A 22,643-nucleotide genomic window follows, 5' to 3' on the forward strand; every position below is an offset into this window, starting at 1 on the left:
CATTATCTATTACTTAAGCAGTCACAGGATGAGACTAGATTCAGGATGAGGGAAAATAAACTCTACTTCTCAAAGGAAAGTGTTACAAAGAAATGGTGGCCACCTTTAATCCACCAAACCTCTTGTCAATGAATCAAGCTATGGATTACATAAAAGGTGTTTTGAGGAAAAACATTTCTTATATCTTTATCTCAATAATGTTATATGGCAAATAATGCCACATTCCTAATCAATCTATAGTCCACATTCTATGCTTTTTTAAAAAATTGGTCATTGATTACTTCTTTCTGTAAGGTACAACCTTAAAAGCACAATTTTAGCAACCATATTTGTTCCTTCATACAGGTTTTTCTTTCCCATTTACTTTTATGAAAGTAAAGTCAGAGCTGCCAGAATTTCTTTCAGATCGTAAAGAAAGATCTCTCTACCACTAGGCTATGTTTCCCCTCTCCAACAGCTACATCCCACACAGAGCATTAAATGTGAACCTGGATGACCTCCTTCATTATTTATTCCCAATTTCTAGCCTCTGCATGGTAAAATTATAACTGAGTGGGAAGCAATTTCTGTTCAGTTTAAGAATCTGTTGAAGTCATTCGAGTAACTTGCCCATAGCAACAGAGAGAAGCTACAATGTCATACTTGCAGCTTAATACTGAGCTCTGCAAATTGCACAGACATAATTTCCTTTTCTTTTTCACAAAGATGAGCAGTTGAAGTGTCAGAGCAGGTATGCTCATGTACGAGCAAACTCAGTATACAAAGTTATAAATGATAAATCTAAATTAAAGATTTATTGCTTTCCCTTTCATTAACATTTACCTCTTATTGGGAAATTCAATTTTAAAAAGTCCACCAAACTGTTATTGTGTGTAGTGTAGAGGAACTTATTATATGACACAGCACCTACTCTATGACTCTGTACTAACCTTATGACTGTCTTGATTGCTGTAGCTGTGGAGTGAGTTTTGAAATCAGAAGGTGTAAGCCCTCCCACTTTTTTCTCCTTCAAGATTGTTTTGGCTATTTGATGTCTCTTGCATTTCCATATGAATTTTAGGACCAGATGTCTCTTGCAGTTCCATATGAATTTTAGGATCAGCTTATCCTTTTCTGCAAAAAAGGCAATTGGACATTTCACGGGGATTGCATTTAATCCGTAGATAATTTGGGGGGGGGGTGGTTACTGTCATTTTAACAATATTAAGTCTTTCAGTCCATGAACACAGGATGTCTTTCTATTTATTTAGATCTTGCATTTTTAAAAATAATATTTTGTGGGTTTTAGTGTACAAATCTTATATTTCCTTGGTTAAATTTATTCCTAAGTATTTTATCCTTTTTGATGTATTGTGAATGGAACTGCTTTGTTAATTTCATTTTCAGCTTGCTCATTGATGTGGTATAGAAATATAACTAATTTTTGTATATTGTACACTGATCTTGAACACTGACACTTTGCAGAGCTAGTTTATTTAAAACTAAAGCTACTATTGTTTTAGTGAATTATTTAGGGTTTTCTGTATATAATATCATGTTTTCTCCAAATAGAGATAATTTTATTTCTTACTTTCCAATCTAGATGTCTTTTAATTCTTTTTTTTTTTTTTTTTTTACTAATTTCCCTGGCTAGAACCTCCAGTACAATGTTGAAAGAAGTGGCAAAAGCAGACATACTTATCTTGTTCCTGAAAACTTTTAGTTTTTCATCATTAATCGTGATGTTTGCTGTGGGTTTTCAATAGTTGGCTTTTATCATGTTGAGAAAGTTCCCTTCTATTCCTAGTTTGTTGTGTGTTTTCATCAAGAAATAGTATTGGATTTTGTCATATGCTTTTTCTGCACATATTGAAATGGTCATGTGTTTTTTTCCCTTTATTCTATTAATATGATGTTACTTTGATTATTTTTGCAGGTTGGACCAATCTTGCATTCCTGAGAAAAATTCCACTTGTCATGGTATATAACTATTTTTAATACTGCTGGAATTAGTTTGCTAGAATTTTTTTTTTGAAGATTTTTGCATCTATACTCACAAGGGATATTGGTCTGTAGTTTTCATTTCCTGTGATGCTTTTTTCTGCCTTTGGCATTGGGGTAATACTGGCCTCATAGAATGAGTTAGGAAGAGTTCCGACTTTCTCTTTTTTTTTTTTTAAATATCATGATGTTTTATTTATTTATTTATTGGCTGAGACGTGTATGCCTTTTTTTGGCTGCACCGTGCATTATGAGGGATCTTAGTTCCCTGACCAGGAATTGAACCCAAGCCTCCTGCATTGGGAGCACAGAGTCTTAACCCTGGGCCGACAGGTCTAAACACTGGACCGCCAGGGAAGTCCCCTCTTTCTGTTTTTTGAAAGAGTTAGTGAAAGGTCGGCATTAATTCTTCTTTATGTATTTGGTAGAATTTATCAGTAAAGCCCTCTGGTCCTACACTTCTCTTTTTTGGCATTTGTTTGATTACTAAATCAGTCTCTTGTAGTAAGATTTTGTATTTCTCCTTTAGTTTAGAACAATGCCAACTTAATTTCAATAATATATAAAAACATTGCTCCTGTGTATCTCCATCCTCCACTTTCATGCTGTTATCAGAAATCACATCTTTATGCATTGTGTGCCTGTTATCACAGATTTATAATTATTGATTTATGCAGTTGTCTTTTAAGTCAGGTAGAAAAAATGAATTACAAACAAAAATACATTTATACTGTCTTTTATATTTACCTAGGTAGTTAGTTATCTCTATCGGTGTTCTTTATTTCTTCATGTGGATTTGAATTACTGTGTAATGTCTTTTTATTTCAGCCTGAATGACTTCAACAAACATAACTTTAGCAGTTGTTCTAGGAGAGGTCTGCTAGTGACAAACTCTCATAGTTTTTGTTTATCTGGGAATGTGTTAATGTCACCTTCATTTTCAAAGGATAGTTTGGTCAGATATAGATTTCTTAGTTGAAAGTTTGAATATGTCATCCCATTGCCTTCTGGTCTCCATAGTTTCTAATAAGAAACCACTGTTTATCTTACTGAGTATCTCTTACACATGACGTATCATTTCTCTCTTGCTGCTTTCAAGATTCTCTTTGTTTTTGGCTTTGGACAGTTTGATTATGATGTGTCTAGGTATGGAGTTTGAGTTTATTCTACTTAGAGTTCATTGAGCTCTACAGATTAATGTTTGTCAACAAATTTGGGAAGTTTGGACCATTATTTCTTCACATATTCTTTTTTGCCCTTTTCTCTCTAGTCTCCTTCTGGGACTTCCCTTATGATTGTCAGTACATTTTACGATGTTCCACAGGTCTCTGAGGTTCTGTTCATTTTTCTTCATTCTTTTTTCTTTCTTTTTCTGGGACTTGGTAATTTCAATTGTGAAGTTCACTGATTCTTTCTTCTGCTTGCTCAAATCTGACCTGCTGTTGAGACCTTCTAATGAATTTTTCATATCAGTTATTGTACTTTTCAATTCCAGAATTTCTATTTGGTTCCTTTTTACAACTTCTTTATTTATATTCTCTATTTCATGAGCCATCAGTCTCATCCTTTCCTTTAGTTCTTTATTCATGGTTTCCTTTAGCTCTTTGAACATGTTTAAAATAGCTAATTTAGAGTTTTTGTTTAGACAGTCCAATGTCTGAGTTTTCTCCGAGATACTTTTTTTGTTTCTTTGCATGCATTGTAATTTTTTCGTTGAAAACTGAGCACTGTGAATCTTATAATGGGGAAACTCTGGAAATCAATTTCTCTCCTTTCCAGTCCTCCAGCTAGGTTTGTTGATGTTGCTGATTATTGTAGTTGTTGTTTGTTTAATGATTATTCTGAACTAATTTTGGAAAGTATGTATCTTTTGTCATGTGTGACCGCTGAAATATCTATTCCATTAGGTTAGTAGTTAGCTAATGACTGGACAGAGATTTCCTTAAAGTCCTGGAGCCACAAAATAGCCCAGTCTTTGCCAAGAGGTTTGCCTTCAATACTAAACCACGAAGTTTAAAATTCTTCCTTAGCTTTTATCTTCTGCTTCCACAGTTGAGAGCTGCCACATAACAACCACCACGACAATAACTGATCCCTCACTGCTAAATCAAGGATGTACAGTGCCTAAGAAAGGTTTTATTTCTACCATTCAAAATAGACTGGAGTTGCTTTAGCACTTAATTTTCAAAGAACTTTTGAATAACTTATGAAATTGTTATGTTCCCATATAAAGGATTCATACCTTTTGTATATCAATGTTTTTATCTGATTGTGAAAGTAATACCACCACAGCATTCTTTTTCTAATCCACGATTTCCAGTTTTTTGCTTTTATAAACATTGCTGCAATGAATATCCTTGCAACATGAACTAAATTTACAAATTTTCAAGCATATCTGCAGGATAAATGGCTATGGGAAATTCAACATAAAATGGCATTTGTAATTTTGATAGGTATTGTCCATTTGTCCTTTATATACATTTTGCCACCTTTCATTCTCTTCAGCAATATGAGACGCTGTTTTATCACACCCTAGTAATTTTAATAAATATTTCTTTGGCCAATCTAATAGATGAAAAATGGTATCTTAGTGTAGTTTTGGATTTGCATCTTTGTGAGTGTGTTTCAGCATCTTCTCATCTGTTTAATGGTCATTTTATTTCCTCTTCAATTAGTTGTTTCTGCTTATTTGTTGTTCATTGTTCTGGTCTTTTTGACTTGTAGGAGGAGTTCTTTAAAAATCAAGGATAATAGCAGTTTAACTATAACATAAAATACTTTTCCAGGATCATCTTTTGAGTTTACTTATGGTGAGTTTTGGCAATGTATTTATTTATTTTTGTGTGGTTGAAAGTATCAGATTTTGTGTCATACTTAAAAAGACTTCCCTAATTCCAAGATTTTTTAAAAATCTCATGTTTTATCTTAGTAATTTTTTTCATTTAAATCATTAATCTATCTGAAATTAATTTGGATAAAAAATTAGATCTAGGGAGCCAACATTTTCCCCTAGATGACTACTCAGTTATCTCAACACATTTTATTAATAATCAAATTTTCTTTGCTGATATGAAATAACATCCCTTCATATACTTCATTTCCAAATGCTTTTAGACTCAGTTTTGGACTTTCTAACCCTGTGATCTATCTGGCTATTCTCATGCTAATATCTTTTTTTTTTTTTTTTTAATTTCAAGGTATATAGAATACTTACTTCAGCAGAATATTGAATAACCCAAGTCTTTATCATCACAGAAGGAAATGTTGGTATGTAGAATTACATATAAAATTGCATCAAAAATGTAATGGTCACAATTTTATTATTAAAAATGTTTTAGTAATCAAATTTTAGAAGTTTAATATTATAGTGCAGAGAAATAGTTTGTCAGTATCACCAGCAGCTAGATAGTTCCTGTCTACTCTACTATATGTAATCCGTCATACAAAATTGATGTTCACTTCAACTAAACAAACTGAACTTTTTTTTTTTTCTTTTTTGGCCTGCTCTTCCAGTATAGGTTACTGATGATGGTGATGTTGCTTTTTTTCCTTTCAAATAATAACTAAAATATGCATTTATTTCCCCCACAATTTCTGGACTTGAAGACTTGACTTATGGTGGTGATGATATTTCATTGACACTATATCATGAAATAAGATGCTTTCAGAATAAGATTCAGGAGTACACTTAATAGCAGTAACATTAAAAAAAAAATTTTTTTTTGCACACCAGAATGTAATTCAGGAAATAAAAAAAGCTTTTTCACTAATGTCTTCTAAAAGGAATTTTTACTACAATTCATAACTTGTGAAAATCTAAAAAATTCTCCTCTTCAATTATTGAAAATAGTTGGAAGACTACAGAACTCTTTTCAATGACATTGTTCTTTAAATTCTTAGTTTCTACACACTCAAAACTAGAAAATTGCCTCATTACAACATTCTAGCCAAGTCTTTGTTTTGAAATTTGATTAATGGAAAAAATATGTTTTGAACACTCGGTTTTTCTCTAAGACTTATTTTTCCTATTATTATTTAGATTCTTTATTATATCTGGCTTCAAGATTATCTATCACAGATGTCATTGTACATGATTTTGGAGTTTTTGTCATCTCAATTCCACATGGAGCAAAATTAACATCTTTTTTTAAAATTTTATCTTAAGAAGATTTGAAGATTTCTCAAAATGAACTTTTTTCTTGAAGGAACCTTGTTCTAAATTGAATCAAACAAATAAAACTTAAATGAAGCTCTTAAAGAATAACTTGTTATTGTTATGAATACTAAATAGTAGATTAAACAACTCTACAATGATCAGAAGTCTGCAATTGAGAAGCCCTTCTGCTACTAACAGCAACATTCTTGGGTTCAAAAAGAGAAGTTGTGAGACAAAAGAGGCTTTATTCAGCATCAAGTTTCTGTAGCTTTAAGAAAGAATATAGGATAGGCAACAGCACAGAATGCTTACAAAGGCATGACTGTGGTCTTGGAACTTCCAGGAATTTTTCAGTATCCCAGTCACTCCGCACTCATAGGATCCTAGGAGAAGAGGCTGAGTGAGTGTGCACTATCTTGTCTCAGAAAGCCCTTCAGCGTTGATTCCTACCTAATCCTGCTGCCCGCTCTGGAATTGCAAGAGCCTATACCTCCATGTGGCTGCTTCATCAATACTGGTTACTCTTTATAAAGAATATTGACAATGAAGCCCAGTAGCTCTGTGTCCTACACGGTTCTCGGTAAAAGTCTGATTTATCTTAGATCCAGTGTAGGCACACCCTTAATAATTTCTTGAGTTAGTGTTTCAAGGAGGATTTCACCAAGGGTAAAATGATCAGGTGTCATCAAGGCTGGAAAAAACGCTACCAAACCAGCATTAACGCTTTCCTTCTAAAAATCTATTCGGTCATATTAAATTTTTACAAACATTATATTAATAAGTATGCTGCCTCATATTACACTGTTATAAATTCATTACTTTAAAAAGGACATAGCCCTTTTATAGTCTTTTAATATTGGTATCAACTGTCAATCTATTTCTATATTTAAAGGACATTTATTAATAACCGTTTTCTACATAAAAGTGTTTTCACAATCATTAGTTATGAGATGTTTAAACAAGATAGAAGCTAGTACATGCTATAAAGGGAAGCTGAACGAAAACCACAAAAAAACCTTAATTATTAAGTAAACTACATCTTGCTAAAAATCAATGGTTGTTTGCAGAGAATTAATCAGTTTGCTGGAACCTGCTGAAGAGGTAAGCAAACTAATATTCTTGAGAGGGTATACATGCTTTATACGATATTTGCTATAACAATCATTTTAATCTGTCAGCTCCAGGAAAAATATTGTGTTTCAAAATAATAAAATTCTCTCAATTTTTATCTGCATCTCAGATTTTGGATACTCACCAATGTCAGCATTTTCCCTAAATGTTAACTTTGGGGCACATTAGTTTAAAAAATCATATTCAGGAAATATCTACTTATTACTAGTTTTTTTAAGTTGCAGTTAATTTTTTTATTGAATGAAAGAATAATTACACTTAATTTTTATAAATTCTTTTTCAGCATTTACGGAAAAATAACATCCTGTTTTGATTTGCTTTCATGGTAAATCTCATTAATAGCTTTCTTAACAATCTTAATAGAAACAACTGTATAAACCCATCCTGGGCATCTTAAGTTGATCTTTATTGTGCTGTTGATTTTATTTGTTAATTATTTATATGGGGTTTTTCCATCACTTTAAGATTGGTAGCTAGTTTGCTATTTTTGGGCACCCTTGTCAGGTTTCAGTATAAATATCTTGCTAACTTCATTTATATATACTATTTAATCCTGGAAAAACTTCATGTTTGGGTCATTTTTATTAAAAAGGGCTTCCTTTCTAACAAATAACATTTCTTTGATGGTTGAGAGTTTCAATATTTATATAATCATCAACACACAACAGTGCGCTGTTTCATTCTTGATAGTAAGCCTGGAATTATAATAAAACACCAGCAAGACTGACGTCATGGAATTCATAGAGTCTGTTTCTCTGTCTTACCCTCTCCATTTATAGAAAGCCCATCCCTCTCCTCTGATTCTGACGTAGTAATGTAAATGTGGGTGTGCAGGAGGTCAATGTTCCTCAGGGTCCTTGGGACTCACTTTCTTTGCATTGCCAAAATTACCTTGCAGCACTTCTCAGATTCCATAATCACCAGTAACTAGTCTTTTTCTAGTTACAGTCTGACAGAGACCATCCACGAACTGGTTGGTAAGTCACTGTCATCGCTTGCTCAACTTTAGTCAAGCAACAAGGTGTTTCTCATACTTCAAAGCTAACTTCCTTTAAAAATGGAGAGTTTTCTTTGTTCTATACTTTGGAACAGTTTAAATGGCATTGGGAAGATGAGTTCTTTAAATGTTTCAAGTTACCCGTGGTATATACTATACCTGGTGCATTTTTTGGTGATGGAAGTTACAAAGAGGGCTGGGCTAGGTGAAAGTTAGATTTTTTGACCACTTATTTCTCAAATATAAAAATTGGACTACTTTTCTCCCTGGGGAAGTTTAAGAAATTGTTTTCCTTTGAATTAATTTGCATAATGTTGAGCAAAATTTTCACTTAACATCTTTTACTTTCTCATTTAAATGCCATTATTTTCTTTATACCATAATTTTCAGGTTTATCTATTTTATCTTCTCCCTCCACAAAAAATTTTACAAAAATTATTATGTTTCTAGTAAACAAACTTCTGATGTTAGCATTAATTTCTTCCTTCACTGGTCTTCTAAATTCTTGTATTGAAAGTTTATTCCATTCACTTTTATTCTTTAATCGTTTCAAAGTAAGCATTTTGATTTTGGCATTGTTATCTGCAGTTTGGTAGTTTCTATATATGGTGTCTTCATCATAGTTATTTTCCAGATATTTTGTAATTTTAGGTTTGATTTTCTCCTTGGTCTGAGTTATATGTCCAGTTAGTTTCTGTTTAGTTGGTTTGGTTGTGTGCCTTCCGCTGTTTTCTGATCTTATTGCTTTGTGATGAATGTTGTCGACTCTATTTCTTTCAGAATTTGAGGTTTGTTTGTGGCTAGTCCATGGTGACTTTTGTGATTGATTTTTCCATGATTACTGGAAAGTAAGGTATATCCTTCTGTGGGAGTGGGGAGTATGTGTGTGCTTGCAGAGGATCTATCTTATATTATTTCACAATTGATTGAGGAAAGTTCAGCTGAAGTCTTGTACTACATTTTTTTCCCCTAATACTTCCTAGCATTTGTTTTATGAATGTTGATGATAAATACATTTATTACTGTTAGATTCCCATTATGGATTCCTCCTTTTGTAATAAAATGTTCTCCTATGTCTCATTTGGTACTTTTTGCCCACAACTCACCTTGATTGATATTTGTGCCTTTTGTATGTTTGTTTGCATTGTCCTAATATGTCTTTAGCATCCTGTTATTTTCAAATTATGAATCACTTTATTTCAGCATATTCTGAGCATACCAATTGCTAGACCTCCATTATCCGTTCTCCCTTTGTTTTCTCTTTTAAAATAACTTTATTTCCATTTCTTTTTGCCATCTTGAATTCTATATCCCTTATCATCCTTTCAGCAATCTGTTCTTTGTACTGCTTTCAATTTGACCTTCAGTGTTTTGATATTTTTCCCACTTCCACTTCTTTCTCTGACCGATAATGTAAGTAGAAGTGGTATTGGAGTGTGTATTCGTTTCCTGGGGCTACTGTAACAAAGTATCCCAAGTTGGGTGGCTTTAAACAACAGAAATTTATTGTCTATTGTTCTGGAGGCTGGAAGTCCAAAATCAAAGTTTCAGCAGTGCCGTGCTCCCTCCAAAACCTGTAGAAGAATCCTTCCCTGATTCTTTCTAGTTTCTGGTGGTTTGCTGGCAATCTGTGGTGTTCCTTCACTTGTAGCTGTCAAGGAACTCCAATCCTCTGTCTTCACATGGCATTCTCCCTGTCTATGTCTTTATGTGGCCATCTTCTTATGAGGATACCAGTTATATTGTATTGGGAGCCCCCCCTATGCCAGCACCTCATCTGAACTAATTACATCTGTAACCATACTATTTCCAAATAAGGTCACATTCTGAGGTGCTGGGGGTTAGGACTTCAACATTTCTTTTGTGGGGGACCTAATTCAATTAATAACAGGGTGCATCTGCCCTAAGTTCCTAATTCTGATGCATCTCTGGTTTAAAAAATAAATCTTGGAAATATGGTTGGTTATATAGCTGTTCCTTGGTAAAATTTTCACTGCTGTTTCCTTCCTATCTTTTTTTTTTTTCCTGATATTTTTGTATAAATTCTGATCTGGTTATAAAGTTCTGACATAGTTAACAATGTGATTTTTCTTAAAAATGCCAAATTATCTTGTTATACATCAAAATGCTTTTTCAGAAGCAAGCGATCATGGTTATTAAATAGGACAATGATTTTGAATTCAACGTATAATGCCTCATCTTTATTTCAGACTTATTTTTTAAAGAGTTAACATTAATTTCCTGTAAACTAATGCTGCTTTAGAAATAATGAACTACAACTTTTTAAAGTGACTTATAAAACTAATGTTAGTACAGAGTTAACAAACTATGGCATATTGGATATTTTATTTAAAACATGGGGCCTGGGAACAGAAAGAAAAATTACATTTAAGGACCTAGCAGGATTTGGCTAAATTTCTTCTCGAATATAAGCAGACTGAGTGGGTGGAGAAGCTCGTAGGTAATTCCATTTGACAGACCTATTTCATTTTCTCTTTCAAGTTCACCATTAACCTTGGTTTGAAAAGAACAAGAAGGCTTCAAAAATGTACTTACAAATATGTCATTTAGTAAAGGTTAAAAAACAGACTAACTCTTTCATAATATGCAGTTCCAAAAATATCACTACTTGAAGTAGCCATTTGGAAGATTGTCCAGCTCCTTAAGAAGAAAATAAATGTCGGCTTCCCTTCTTTACCTGTTGATTTAATATATTACATGGGGAATTAAAGGAGAGCAGAAAACTTTTAGTTGTCTCCTTTGAACTGTAAGTAAGGATTTTGGTGCTGACATTCCAATGATAGCACATGCCTGCGCATGACCATTGATTTGAGTAAAGTCTTAGTTATCACATCAGATTCTGTCTGGCACCCACAATTCAGGATAGTCTTAAATAACAATGAGTTAAAGAGCTGGGTACAGGAGTGGATTTCATATACTCTTGATTCAGCTTAGGTTGGTTCATCCTAGAACTATCTTAAAATTTACAGGAAGTAAATTCTTCTTTGGGGTCCTTCATTGAGTCATGTAAAAGTCTGCTACAGAGTGAAGTGTTCATTTCATGTTTCCTTTATAGGTAAATTAAAGTGTATGGTGACAAAACATTGAAATATTATAATATATAAATTAAAATCATAGGAACATAATATTTTAAACTTAACATTGATTTACCAATCAGTCTTCATTTTATACTGAGATGGGTCTTTAAATTTTTGAATATAAGTTGATTTTTGGTTAACAGTGACCATTATTTTAGAATATAATATGCTTAGCTTTATATGTATTTAAGGAATGGCTCATTTATCTATCCTGTCATCAGTTCCTATTTTAATCATAATTCCTTTCTTTGCAGAGACAACTATTATATATATTACACATCAATTGCAACAGGCAATGAATTTATCATTAATCACCTTGTTAAATAGAATTGAATAGAAATATGCTCAAGTAGTACAACAAAAAATACCTAGAGTACATATTCAATTTTTAAAGGTGCTATGCTACAAAAATTAGATTCTACTCCCAGCTATTATAATCATTCTGAATCAAACCGGCTCGAAAGTACTACAGTACTTTACAGTACTAAATTTCCATAAGAGAAAAAAATTTGGAGAGTATCTCAGTTTGTAATGAATAAAAGAAATCCTCAGAATTTCATCTCTAAACCACAGACAGACAGTGAAGCAGTACGTTGAATTGAAATTGAAGCCAGTTTCAACCAATGTTATTATGACTTCACTTAAAGCAATTACTGTATTTCTTTAAAGTTCTGTAGGCTCTCAAATCACAGTTTAACAGTATGACTGAAGCTATACTAAAAACTCAAAAGCAAAGTTTTCTTAAAGGGAGGGAAATGGCAGGTATAAATCTAGCGTGGTTCACAAAGATCAACAAAATAATCATACTACTAAAAGATAGCATCACATGTTAACTTAGAGTGAACATAAAATTTGTAATATGTAAACACTTCAACCTCTAGAGCAGGTTTGGCAGTGGGAAGAAGATTGATAGATAATTAGTTTGATTTGGGAAATGCTAATGGACAAGTAGAACAATGCCAGATGGTATACAGGTGACTTTTCAGAGGCAATAGATTGATTTACTAATATGTATGTAGTTCTAGCACTATTTTATATGTAACTCTAACCTATCATCTACATTCCTACCTCCTCATCCCACCATACACACAAAACTTGGAGAATCAGAAATAAAAAGAATAGTGGTTTTCTATATTCAAATTTCAAAACAAAATCCAGTTTTGGAAAAGAAATGGGTAGTTCATATGATTTCACGTGTGGATAAATCTTGTTCTTTAAATTGCACAATTGTTTATTCTTGAACACTGGCAAGAGTGAGCAGCAAAAATTCACCTCATGTGAATGTAGATGGACATGTTAAACTCTGAGCTGAATAAGTCCAGCTATTAATCTTAGGAAACTTAACTGATTTAGCAAGTAAACTAATATATGTAAGATCCAAGAAGGACCAAATTATAAGTGATGTTATTAAATGTAGTAAACAGTAAAGATCATTCAAAGCAGCTTTTATTTTCTTAAGTATTATGTTTTAAATGGAAATATTCCTCTTCATTTCAGTGGTAGTGTAGGGAACATACTGACCAATGTAAAATGAAATGTACCATAAAACTGTAAACATTATCTAAAAAGCTCAAGTCAGCCTTGACCAATATCCACAGTTCTAGCTTTTCCCTGAGGTAATTATAATCAGGAACTTGGTATTTAGCTGTACAAAGTCTTTAAATTCTTAATGCATATTTTTATATAACTGTTGCTATACTGCTGTACAGTGTCTCCTTGTATGGGTATTCAATCGTCCATTTCATTTTTCCACTACAGATAAACATTCAGATTAGTTCTTTTGCATGTCTATCCAATCAATGCTGCAGTGAACAAGCTCCTGCATATTCTCCTTTGTACACATAAGCAAATGTTCACCCAGAGTTGACAGTGAGGGCAAATACAAATTAAAAGTATTAAAAGGCTTGATTCTCCCTGTGGTAAATAAGGGAAGAGACTCTCCCTGCCTGTGCTCTCCCTTTTTTCTCAGAGTATTTACACTTGAAGACTTGTAAGTTCTTTCTCTGTCTCTTTGGAATGTATGTAAATCATTTTTAAAGCTAAATAAGTCTCTCATCAGCTTGCTCAAGGACCTAGGAGCCATCTCTTTGAAATGTGATCATCAAGGAAGATAGGGTCCCGTCTCCCAGTTTCTGTGGGAGGGGGAAGCCTAACTTTGGTAGAAGCCTCATGCCAACTTGTAAAACTTCCTCCTGCCATAAAGACATAAGTAGTTTATTTTTCCTTTGGATAAACTCAGTTAGCTAATGCAAACGGTCACCCCAGTTACTAAGTGAATTGAAGATTCGTTATGTGAGAAAAATGGGGCTGATAAGCCCTCTTATCTGAGGACTAGTTATTGTGTACCCTGAGAACACGCATGGAACGGGTCGGATCTGCTGGGCTGTATGAAAGGGTAAGATTTCTTCCTGTCTTTACAATCTCTTAGCATATTGCCTGTGACGAACATGTTCTGATTTCATGCTTATTCAATAATAACTGCTTTCATTCTGGTCTAACTTTGTGGGGAGGTTTTCTGGGTTGGGAGGAGGGTGTGTTCTTAATTCTGTTTCCCCATCAATAGCAGTTCCACTTCTAGGCAAGATGTGGACTAAAAGTGTAAAGTGAACAGCAACCCGTGAGGGAAAACTCGGAGGTATCTATCAAGGCAGATCTAGTTAACAGCAGATTATGAATATCTATTTTCCCATATGTTCATCCAAATCAGATATATAATCAAACTCATACATTTTTGGTGAATTTTCCTGGATACTAAGACTTGACACATGAATTGACTCTTCTGTAAGTGCTGGTTTTACATTATTTGCTCATTTTTACTCATTGTCTTATAGAGTGCTTATTTTTATTATTTGACTTATTAATCCTCACCCAACTGAATGAATTACAAATATTTTCTTTGCTGTCATTTGTAATAATTTTACTTATATCATCTTGCTATACAAGATATACTGATATAACCAAATGTATCTATGTTTTCCTCTTTGGCTTTAAGCATTTGAGGATTTAGAGATTTTCTTAGCCCAACATCAAAGTTTTTTCATACATGCTAAAGTTTTTGTAGTTTTATTTCTTGTTTTCACACTTGTTAATTTACAGATTGTATCATTTTGGAGAACAGTGTAATAAAGATATGATACAGAGATTATGACTTCCTTTTTCCAAATGGCTACACTACTTGTAGGTTAGTCCAGCCTGTCAGAACCCTCAGGTCTCCATTTTCTGCAGTGGACGAAAGTGAGTTTATTCTGCTGGTCCACTGTTTAAGGAGTTCAGACTTTTGAACAACACTGATTTATAAATGGAAATGAAAATGCTATATTTTAAGCATGTTCATGGTTTATGTAAAAACACAGATTTCAAACTAAATAACACTTTAACTATTGCTACCCACTCCACAGGGTTTTCAAAATGGACATCACCAGATTTTTTTAAAGCAGATTTCTGAGCTCCATTCCCAGAAAACTATTTAATTCTGAAGTGAGGCTGAGGAGTTTTTATTCAGCAATTAAGTGAATATGGAATATCAAAGTATTCTCTTCTTTCCTTTAATCATTTATGTAGCTTACCCTTGTAGGGGAGCAAAATTTGCCACCCCAAAATATATCTCTTTGTCATGAGGATGATGTTAGGCTGATTATTTTTAAGAAATCCGAGACTCAGGAAGTCTTTTTTACCTCCCCCTTAACTGACTAAAAGAATTTAGACAAAGGGCCTACTGCTTATTTCTGCACCCGAGATACCTACAAAGAACATGGGCCAGGTGTGGCGGGGCACTCAGCAGATCCTGAAGACCAGATTCCTCCTTGTGTCCCACTGTCTCTGCATGGCAGAGCAAATACTTGTTTACCAAACATTTTCCATCTTCGAGTGAATTGCTTTCCTCCCCTTTGAAGTCACAAACCCCTACCCCCTTCTCTTTCTCTCAGATGGTAGATAAGCCTCAATTGCCCAACCTGTCCTTGGGTCTCATTTTTCTTTTGGGGCCCTGTATGTATGCAATTAAATTTGATTTTCTCCTGTAAATCTGTTTCATGTCAACTTAATTCTTAGACCAGCCAGAAGAACCTAGAAAGGGTAGAGGAGAACTTGTCCTTCCCTAACACCCTCACTTCAAGTTTCATGTTCAAGTTGCAAAAATAAATTATAGTGAGAATTTAGGAGTAAAGCAAAACAGTTACTCAGTTTTACTTCTAAAGTGTAGGAAATAATAAATAGAATACACTACCTCACACTGACAAACAGAACCCTGAGTGTTTATAGAAAAAAATTATTTAAGGTGTTGTCAATCCTTAAAATTACTCTAAGAGAAGAAAACAAATATGGTAAAGATGGGCAAAGAAAGTGCAATACTACTGATTCTGAATCCACTGCTAAATCAATGTAAACATGATGAATTTCCTGGAAAAAATAAAACTCAGTATATGAAAAAAGAACATTCAGTCTTTCAATGACTACCTAGAATAAGCTTTATATTTCTAACATTTTGGTTTTGGCACAGATATTTCATAATACTTACACTATTGGACTCTGGAATTTAAAAAAGGTTAAAAAGTTGAACTTTGTACATAGACTAGAAAAAAATTTAAAGTATGACACATATGTTTACTAGAAAGCAAGATTTAATGCATTATTTTTAAAAACTTAAGAGGGTTGTATTAATTAAATTAGTATTACTTAAATCAGGGTCTGCTTTCTATTCCTCGGTCTCAGGAAAATCTGATTCTACAGAGAATACGTGTCCAAAGAGGTTAAAGAGTTGATTTACTTAAATATATAACACACAAACACATCTGATTCCTAGCCAAGGCTCAGGTTTAACATGAGAAGGGCAAGCTACATTTTATAGCCCGTGATAGTTACGACTTATTCTCAGAGTACACCTGTGAGAGCAAATGCAATTTGCTAGTCTTTTTTTTCCCCCTGCTCAATAAATGTACAGATATTTCCTATCGAAGTTCATACTTAATGTACAAGACCTCATTTTGCATTGTCTTTGGTATGTCACAAATACTTTTAAATTTTCTTTGAAAGGGATAAGTTGGACCTTTCACATGATATCATTAACCCCCTCAAAAATAAAAGGCAAAAGTGAACAGACACAGACTTTTCTAAGGCAGAAAAGTATGCCCATATTACCTTTCTAGAACTACATGAATTCAAAACAAAAGTTGCAGTCAAAATATTTATTCTTTTCCTTAATTGGGTTAAATGACAATACAAATATTGTGAGCCTGCTTTGTTTCTCATGTACTATACTTTAAATGTTCAAAACTTTGTATAAAACCACACACGACCTAATTTCTTTCACAATGCCTACTATAGAAATCTCGATTTAACTGTATATGTTTTGAAATAAATTCACTCCTTAACGATTATTATTACAGATTTGAAAAGACTAGTTACAACTGCAACAGTAATATCTATCAGGCTCTTAGTTATAAACAAACACACAGGAAGAAGAAAGGAGAGAATGGACTAGGGAGAGAAAAGAAAAGATGTTCATTTATATTGTTTCCAACTGGTACCAACCAGATCAGAGTACCAGTGTGGTGTGAGTGCTTCCTGAGTCATTAGGAAGGGGATTTTAATGTATTTAAGGGGAATAACCACATGTCACACTAGCCAGGACTAGTTAAATTACAATATTTAAGGATAACAATTTTACATGAAGTACCAAAGTTTTGACTAGAAAAATAAATTGCTAAACAGAAACTTCCAGCTTTCTGTGGCTAAAAGGGTCTAAAAGCCTCCCTCGAACTTGAGGATAGGATATGGGAGACAAAAATACAGACTCATGAAACTACAGTGAGACTGCAGGGAAAGTTTATTACCAGCCCAGTGTTCACACTGAAAGCCACAACTTCCAAGTCTTAACAAATCCTGAAGAACTGTCATTTTAAAAGATGTTAAAAAGGACATAAACATTATCCTGAATATGATGGCAACAACAACAGAAGCCTAAGTGTTCACAGGTGAAGGGACACAGCCACCGGCAGGACTCCTTCACCAGCGTCCCCTTTCGTCACAGGCTCCCAGGGGTGCCATCCTTGTTATTTTAAGGCACAGCCCTGAAGATTCACAGAGCAGCATATCCACCATCCATGATCCACTCTCAGGAATCTGCTTCCAACCGAATCAGGCTGCATTCGCAGGAGAGAAGCAGACGCTGAGTCAGCAACACTGGGATTTGTTCTCTTTCTTCACGGTCTCCTCATCCAGTTTAATTCTGCCGTCGTTTTCTTCATTAGGGAAGCTTTGGTGGTTGGCAAGAATGTTCTCCACTAGGAACCGGGATGCTTCATCTATGTTTATGTTATCCTGTAGTGCAGAAACAACCAGGATCAATTCTCAGGATCAATATTCTTAGAGGAAAGCATTAGAGTATTACCAGGAGCTAGGAAAGTTTGTCAGAGGGGGCATTATAAGTACGCCAGCTCCATCTCCTGCTCCAATACTAAAGTGTTTGCTAAGAGTTCAATGCTGCTGAGTAATGTGACTGAGACACTCTTCTTTTTACAAAGGATCACTCTTTCTGATGTTCTGTTTTTGAGTGTTTTAAACTTCTGCCACTGAGGTTCAGTGAACTGTCTCCTTGGTAAATGAGTCTTCATCCTGCTGTAGGTGGCCAGCCACGTAAGTGAAAGCACAGAGATAAAAACAAAAACAAAAATCTGCCCTTGAACATCTACTTCAAGTATTCAGGATACATTGTGAAAAAAAAATGCTGAAGGGCTCAAACCACATTAAAATATGATAAATGCAACATGTCGCTTCCCCATCTCTGAGTACAAATTATGACTTTTAGTTGACATGTATAAACTGAGCTGAAACAATGTTGTGGGTGTGATGCCCGTTAAGGATGCTCTAAGGAATCACCAGCTATCACAACATTTGTGTGACTGATTCATAAGCTGTCATTAAATACATGATATGTAACATATAGCAAAAACTGTGCTTCTTTTTAAAAGTATTTAACTTTTCATTTTAAAATAATTTCAGATTTACAGAAACATTGTAAAAGTAGTAAAAATTCCTATATATTCTTCACCCATATTCCTCAGACATTAACATCTTAGGTAACCAGAGTATAACTATCAAAATCAAGAAATTAGATGACAGTACTGTGCCAGCATTACTCTATCAACCTTGTTCGCATTTCATCAACTGTCTCACTGTCCTGTTTCTGATGCAGGTGAGCAGCTGTGTTTCGCGATCTGTCCCCTTGGCCTCCTTGAATCTGGAACAGGTCCTCAGTCTCCTTGCCTTTCATGACCTTGACACTCTTGGAGAGTACTGGCCAGAGACTATCCCTCAGTTTGGATCTGTCTGATGTTTCCGTATCATTAAATTCAAGTCACGCATTGTTGGCAGGAATAAGACATACAGGATGTGCCCTTTTCAGTGTATGAGGAGGCACACTTGCTTGAAGTCATGTCTGCCAGGCTTCTCCACTGAAAAGTTACTCTTTTTCACTTTGTACTCAGTTAGTACAAATATGTAAATATCCTGTTTTTCACCATACCTTTCCCTATTCATTTTGGCATCAGTTAATTTTTCCCTAGAACAATTATTACTGTTGTGTTTAATGGTGACTTTCTATTTCCATCATTCCTTCTCCATTTATGATTTGGAATTCTCCTGTTAGGAAGAGCTTTCTCTTCTCTCCCATTTATTCATTTGTTTATTCATATCATGGATCATTATTTTATTCTATGTATTAAGTCCATTACAATAATTACTTATTTTGTCGCTCAAACTGTCTTAGGTTTTGGAGCTCCTATAAGCAGGCTCCTGTGTCTTTCTGACGCATCTCCGTCACTTTGTGAGCGTTTCCTTAGCTTCCGGCACCACAAAATATCTCAGGCACATCTTTACTTTCCTTGTCCTACATGAAACAATGACTGAAATGAATCAGTCATTTCTCCAGGGAGACTCGGTTCGTTTTATTGGATAACAGTATTTAAAAACCAAATTCTAAGGACTTGCAAAGCTCATTGGTTCTGTGCTGTCATTGCTTCTAATCCTTTTCAGCAGACACACCTAGTAAACATGTATGTATCCATACACATATTGGTATCTGCTTCTATGTTTATCTGTTTACACATATATGTATGTGTACATGTATGTGCATGTGTGTGTATATGCACACACATATACACATTAATACAGAATTTATACATGTGTGTGTGTATATATATATACATATATACTGACTTTTCCAATTCCAATCCAATACCACGAGGTTCATTCTAGCCTTCTCCCTTATTTGTTATACCTTTCTCAGACAGTGAGAGCTCTGCAAGACCTCTGCTATTTATTCAGGTATCTTTTCTAGCACCAACACAAGTTTTTTTAACTCCATTCCCAAGATAAGCATTAACTTTAATTAAAGTATTGATCGTTAAGTGCCCAAATGTCCCTCAGTCCCCACCATCCCCATTATACCAAATAATTATAATGTTCTCTTACTGTATTTAATTGTAATTGATTAGGAACAGAAAGTCCCATATTGTAGTGTAATTAGTCATACATTCTCATATTGGAAATCCATTATTTTCCATAAAGGTGAAAAGATGAAGTTCATGAATTCAAACTTGCCTTTTGGCTGTGTTTGTATCAGAATTCAGATCACTGGAATTCTAGCAGAAATCAGATTTGAAGTTAGCTGCTGGCCAGCTCAGAAGCATAGGTATTAGTGACACTTGGGCAGTACTTTAAGCCTTGACTAAAATTTTTAACAAAAATTTTATATTACTGTTACTCTCTTGAAATACTCCTGGTTTACCACTAAGGAAATTTTGCAGAAGGTGTTTCTAATATATTCGTAGGAAGGCACAGAACATATGAATATTTTTCTTTTCACCTCTGCATGTAACCCTGTCCATAGATATCATGAAGCTGATGACTTATACAGTCTCAGGCGACAGGCCACATGATACTATTGTTTATGAATCTTCCTTCTAGACTCTGGGGAGAAATTTGGATTTATTACCTGAATGATTAATTCAAATAAAACCAGAAGAGGAAATTTTATCTGTAATATATTCATCTTCTCCACCAAATCTCATGCTCTAATAAACACTTACACATACCACTAATTTTTTTCTAACGAAGCTGGGAAGTAAAGCAAATCCCCACAGATGCAGAGAGCAGACAGAGGGCATGGCTTCCAAAACAAGTGCCTCTATAAAAAGCCTTGCCTTCTGCAACCTCTTCCTTCCTGTTTGGCTAAGTGCTCATGCAGCAACTCTGGTCTTCATCTCTCTTCCACTACTACTTTTTATTTATGAAACTAAATTTTAAGATACTAGAATATATTTGTTTAAACAAATAGCCTTTAGTTTAGGAGTAAACACTTCTGTCTTCAGCAGACACTATTTTTTCCAATGACCCCACCATCACAATATTTTCAGAGCACTTTTTGTGTAGTCTCCCATAGCTTTGCTTTCATTATTCTGATCATCAGTGGCAGCAAATAATCTTCCACTTTTAGGATGAGTTTCTGGTAAAGCTAAAAGTAACTCGGTAATAAGTAAGTAGGTCGTTTGGAGAAACAATGCATTTTTTTTTGTGATATATACAAGAAATTCACAGAAGGCATACTAAAAGCTGAAACTGTGTTAAGATTATATCAAATTCATGGTTTTGAGTTTGCCATCACAGAATTTTGCTAATAATTCATCATCCTCTCATGTCTGATTGTTATTGGACCTCTAAAGTGAAACTTCCAATGTACATAAACCCCCTCCAGCACAATATTTTGTGCTTGGTATTGTCACCTTTACTTTCGTGTATATTTAGACTGTTAAGATTTTCAACAGCCAACGTGTTTTTTTCTTCAAAAAACATTTTATCCAGCTTCCCAGAATGGCTGAAAGAAAAAATTCTCACTCTACTATTCATGAAGAAGTATGTCACAAATGTTGATAATTTCCTCTTGTTCAAATTTCCCTACACATTTGATCTAAAACTCTTCAAACATCATCTGAATACATCTCCTCTCTGACCTTTTCAATGTCTGTTAGTCTGCACATGACTTACAACTTCACTAGGGACAACTACGTCCCTTAGTTTTATTAAGCGTTCTATAAAAATCAAAAATAGTTGTGCTTGACAATATACCTCATACCCCACAAATTCCAGGTACAAGAAAAGTACTTCATTTAAGGACTCAAACTCATAGAAAATGTCATTTGTTCTTTGCTCTAATAATAGTCATTTTTATTTTAATGTAAAATCTGCCCTTCTATTCACCTCTCCACTAGCCAATTCTGAAAGCACTCCTGCTGCTGAGTGAAAGAAGCTATAACATATCCATGCTAAGCTTCACCTTTTACTAGGTTTCCAAAAACCACTCAGGTAAATCCATCTAAATACTTTAAAGTTACAGGTCAGATTTACGAATTAACAGCAGAGCAGATAACAAACGCAAAGCAGACCTCACCTTTGCAGAGGTTTCAAACCATCCAGTGAAGCCATGTTCTTTGCAAAACTGGTCCATCTGGGGAGTATTCTGGCCACTGTCTTTTTTCTGGTCACATTTGTTAGCTAAGAGGACAGCAGGAATAGGGTTGCCGTTTGGAAGATGGACTTTACTATCCAGATCACTTTTCCATTTTAAAACGGCTTCAAACGTGGAACCTCTCGATATATCAAAGACAACGAAAGCACCAACAGCTTCTTTGTAATATACTCGGGTCATGTTGCCAAACCGTTCCTGTCCTAGAAATAAGTATAATAAGAGATTAAAAACTTATACTTCGGACAGAGGCGATATTTAGTCATAATCCTTTTGACCCTAAGAATAATGTTATAAACACATATCTGTCATTCCATAGCACTGTAAACTGGTAGGACTGAGGACATACACACAGAACCACGAACCACAAAGCAGAAGCGGCTGATCATGTGGTCCGAGTACACAGTTACCCAGTTTTATGTTCTGTGCACGTACCCCACATTCTCCATAAACACCGAGATGACAGTTCGTAAAGCTACAGAGTCCATCATTTCCCCCTCCACTCTTCTTGGTCTAAGAGAAGAGAGGTACTAAAGGAAAAAAGAAAGTTGGGAGTGGAGGGAAGAGACAAGAATAGAAGAAAATAAGACTTGCAGGAAGGAGATAAGTGTGGTGGGTAAAATGCTAGTCAAAAAGATTAGGACTGAACATGAGATAAAGGAACTCATGTTCTTAACTCCTTTTTCCTTCACATCTCCAGCCAAACCCGCTTTCGATTCAAAATGCAAGACTGCTCTCCTGTAAGAAGGCAGACATGCAAAC

General features: G+C 34.5%; 1 protein-coding gene across 2 annotated transcripts in view; it reads right to left on the reverse strand.

Moving 5' to 3' along the window:
• The window catches only part of RAB32 (RAB32, member RAS oncogene family), a 37,504-nt gene that overhangs the window by 1,258 nt on the left and 13,603 nt on the right, over positions 1 to 22,643 (reverse strand). Inside the window, exons 2-3 of one of the 2 annotated variants that reach the window (XM_082405581.1) lie at positions 21,807 to 22,084; positions 17,169 to 17,680 (exon numbers count right to left, since the gene is read on the reverse strand). In XM_082405581.1, coding sequence (XP_082261707.1) covers positions 17,534 to 17,680; positions 21,807 to 22,084 — 425 coding nt within the window. In that variant the 3' untranslated portion in view covers positions 17,169 to 17,533. Of the gene's footprint in view, positions 1 to 17,168; positions 17,681 to 21,806; positions 22,085 to 22,643 lie in introns of those variants that run through there. The other variant, XM_082405582.1, reaches the window with a different exon arrangement.

This window comes from Balaenoptera borealis (assembly GCF_965194805.1).
Source record: "Balaenoptera borealis genome assembly, chromosome: 9".
NCBI classification, from domain to species: Eukaryota; Metazoa; Chordata; class Mammalia; order Artiodactyla; family Balaenopteridae; genus Balaenoptera; species Balaenoptera borealis.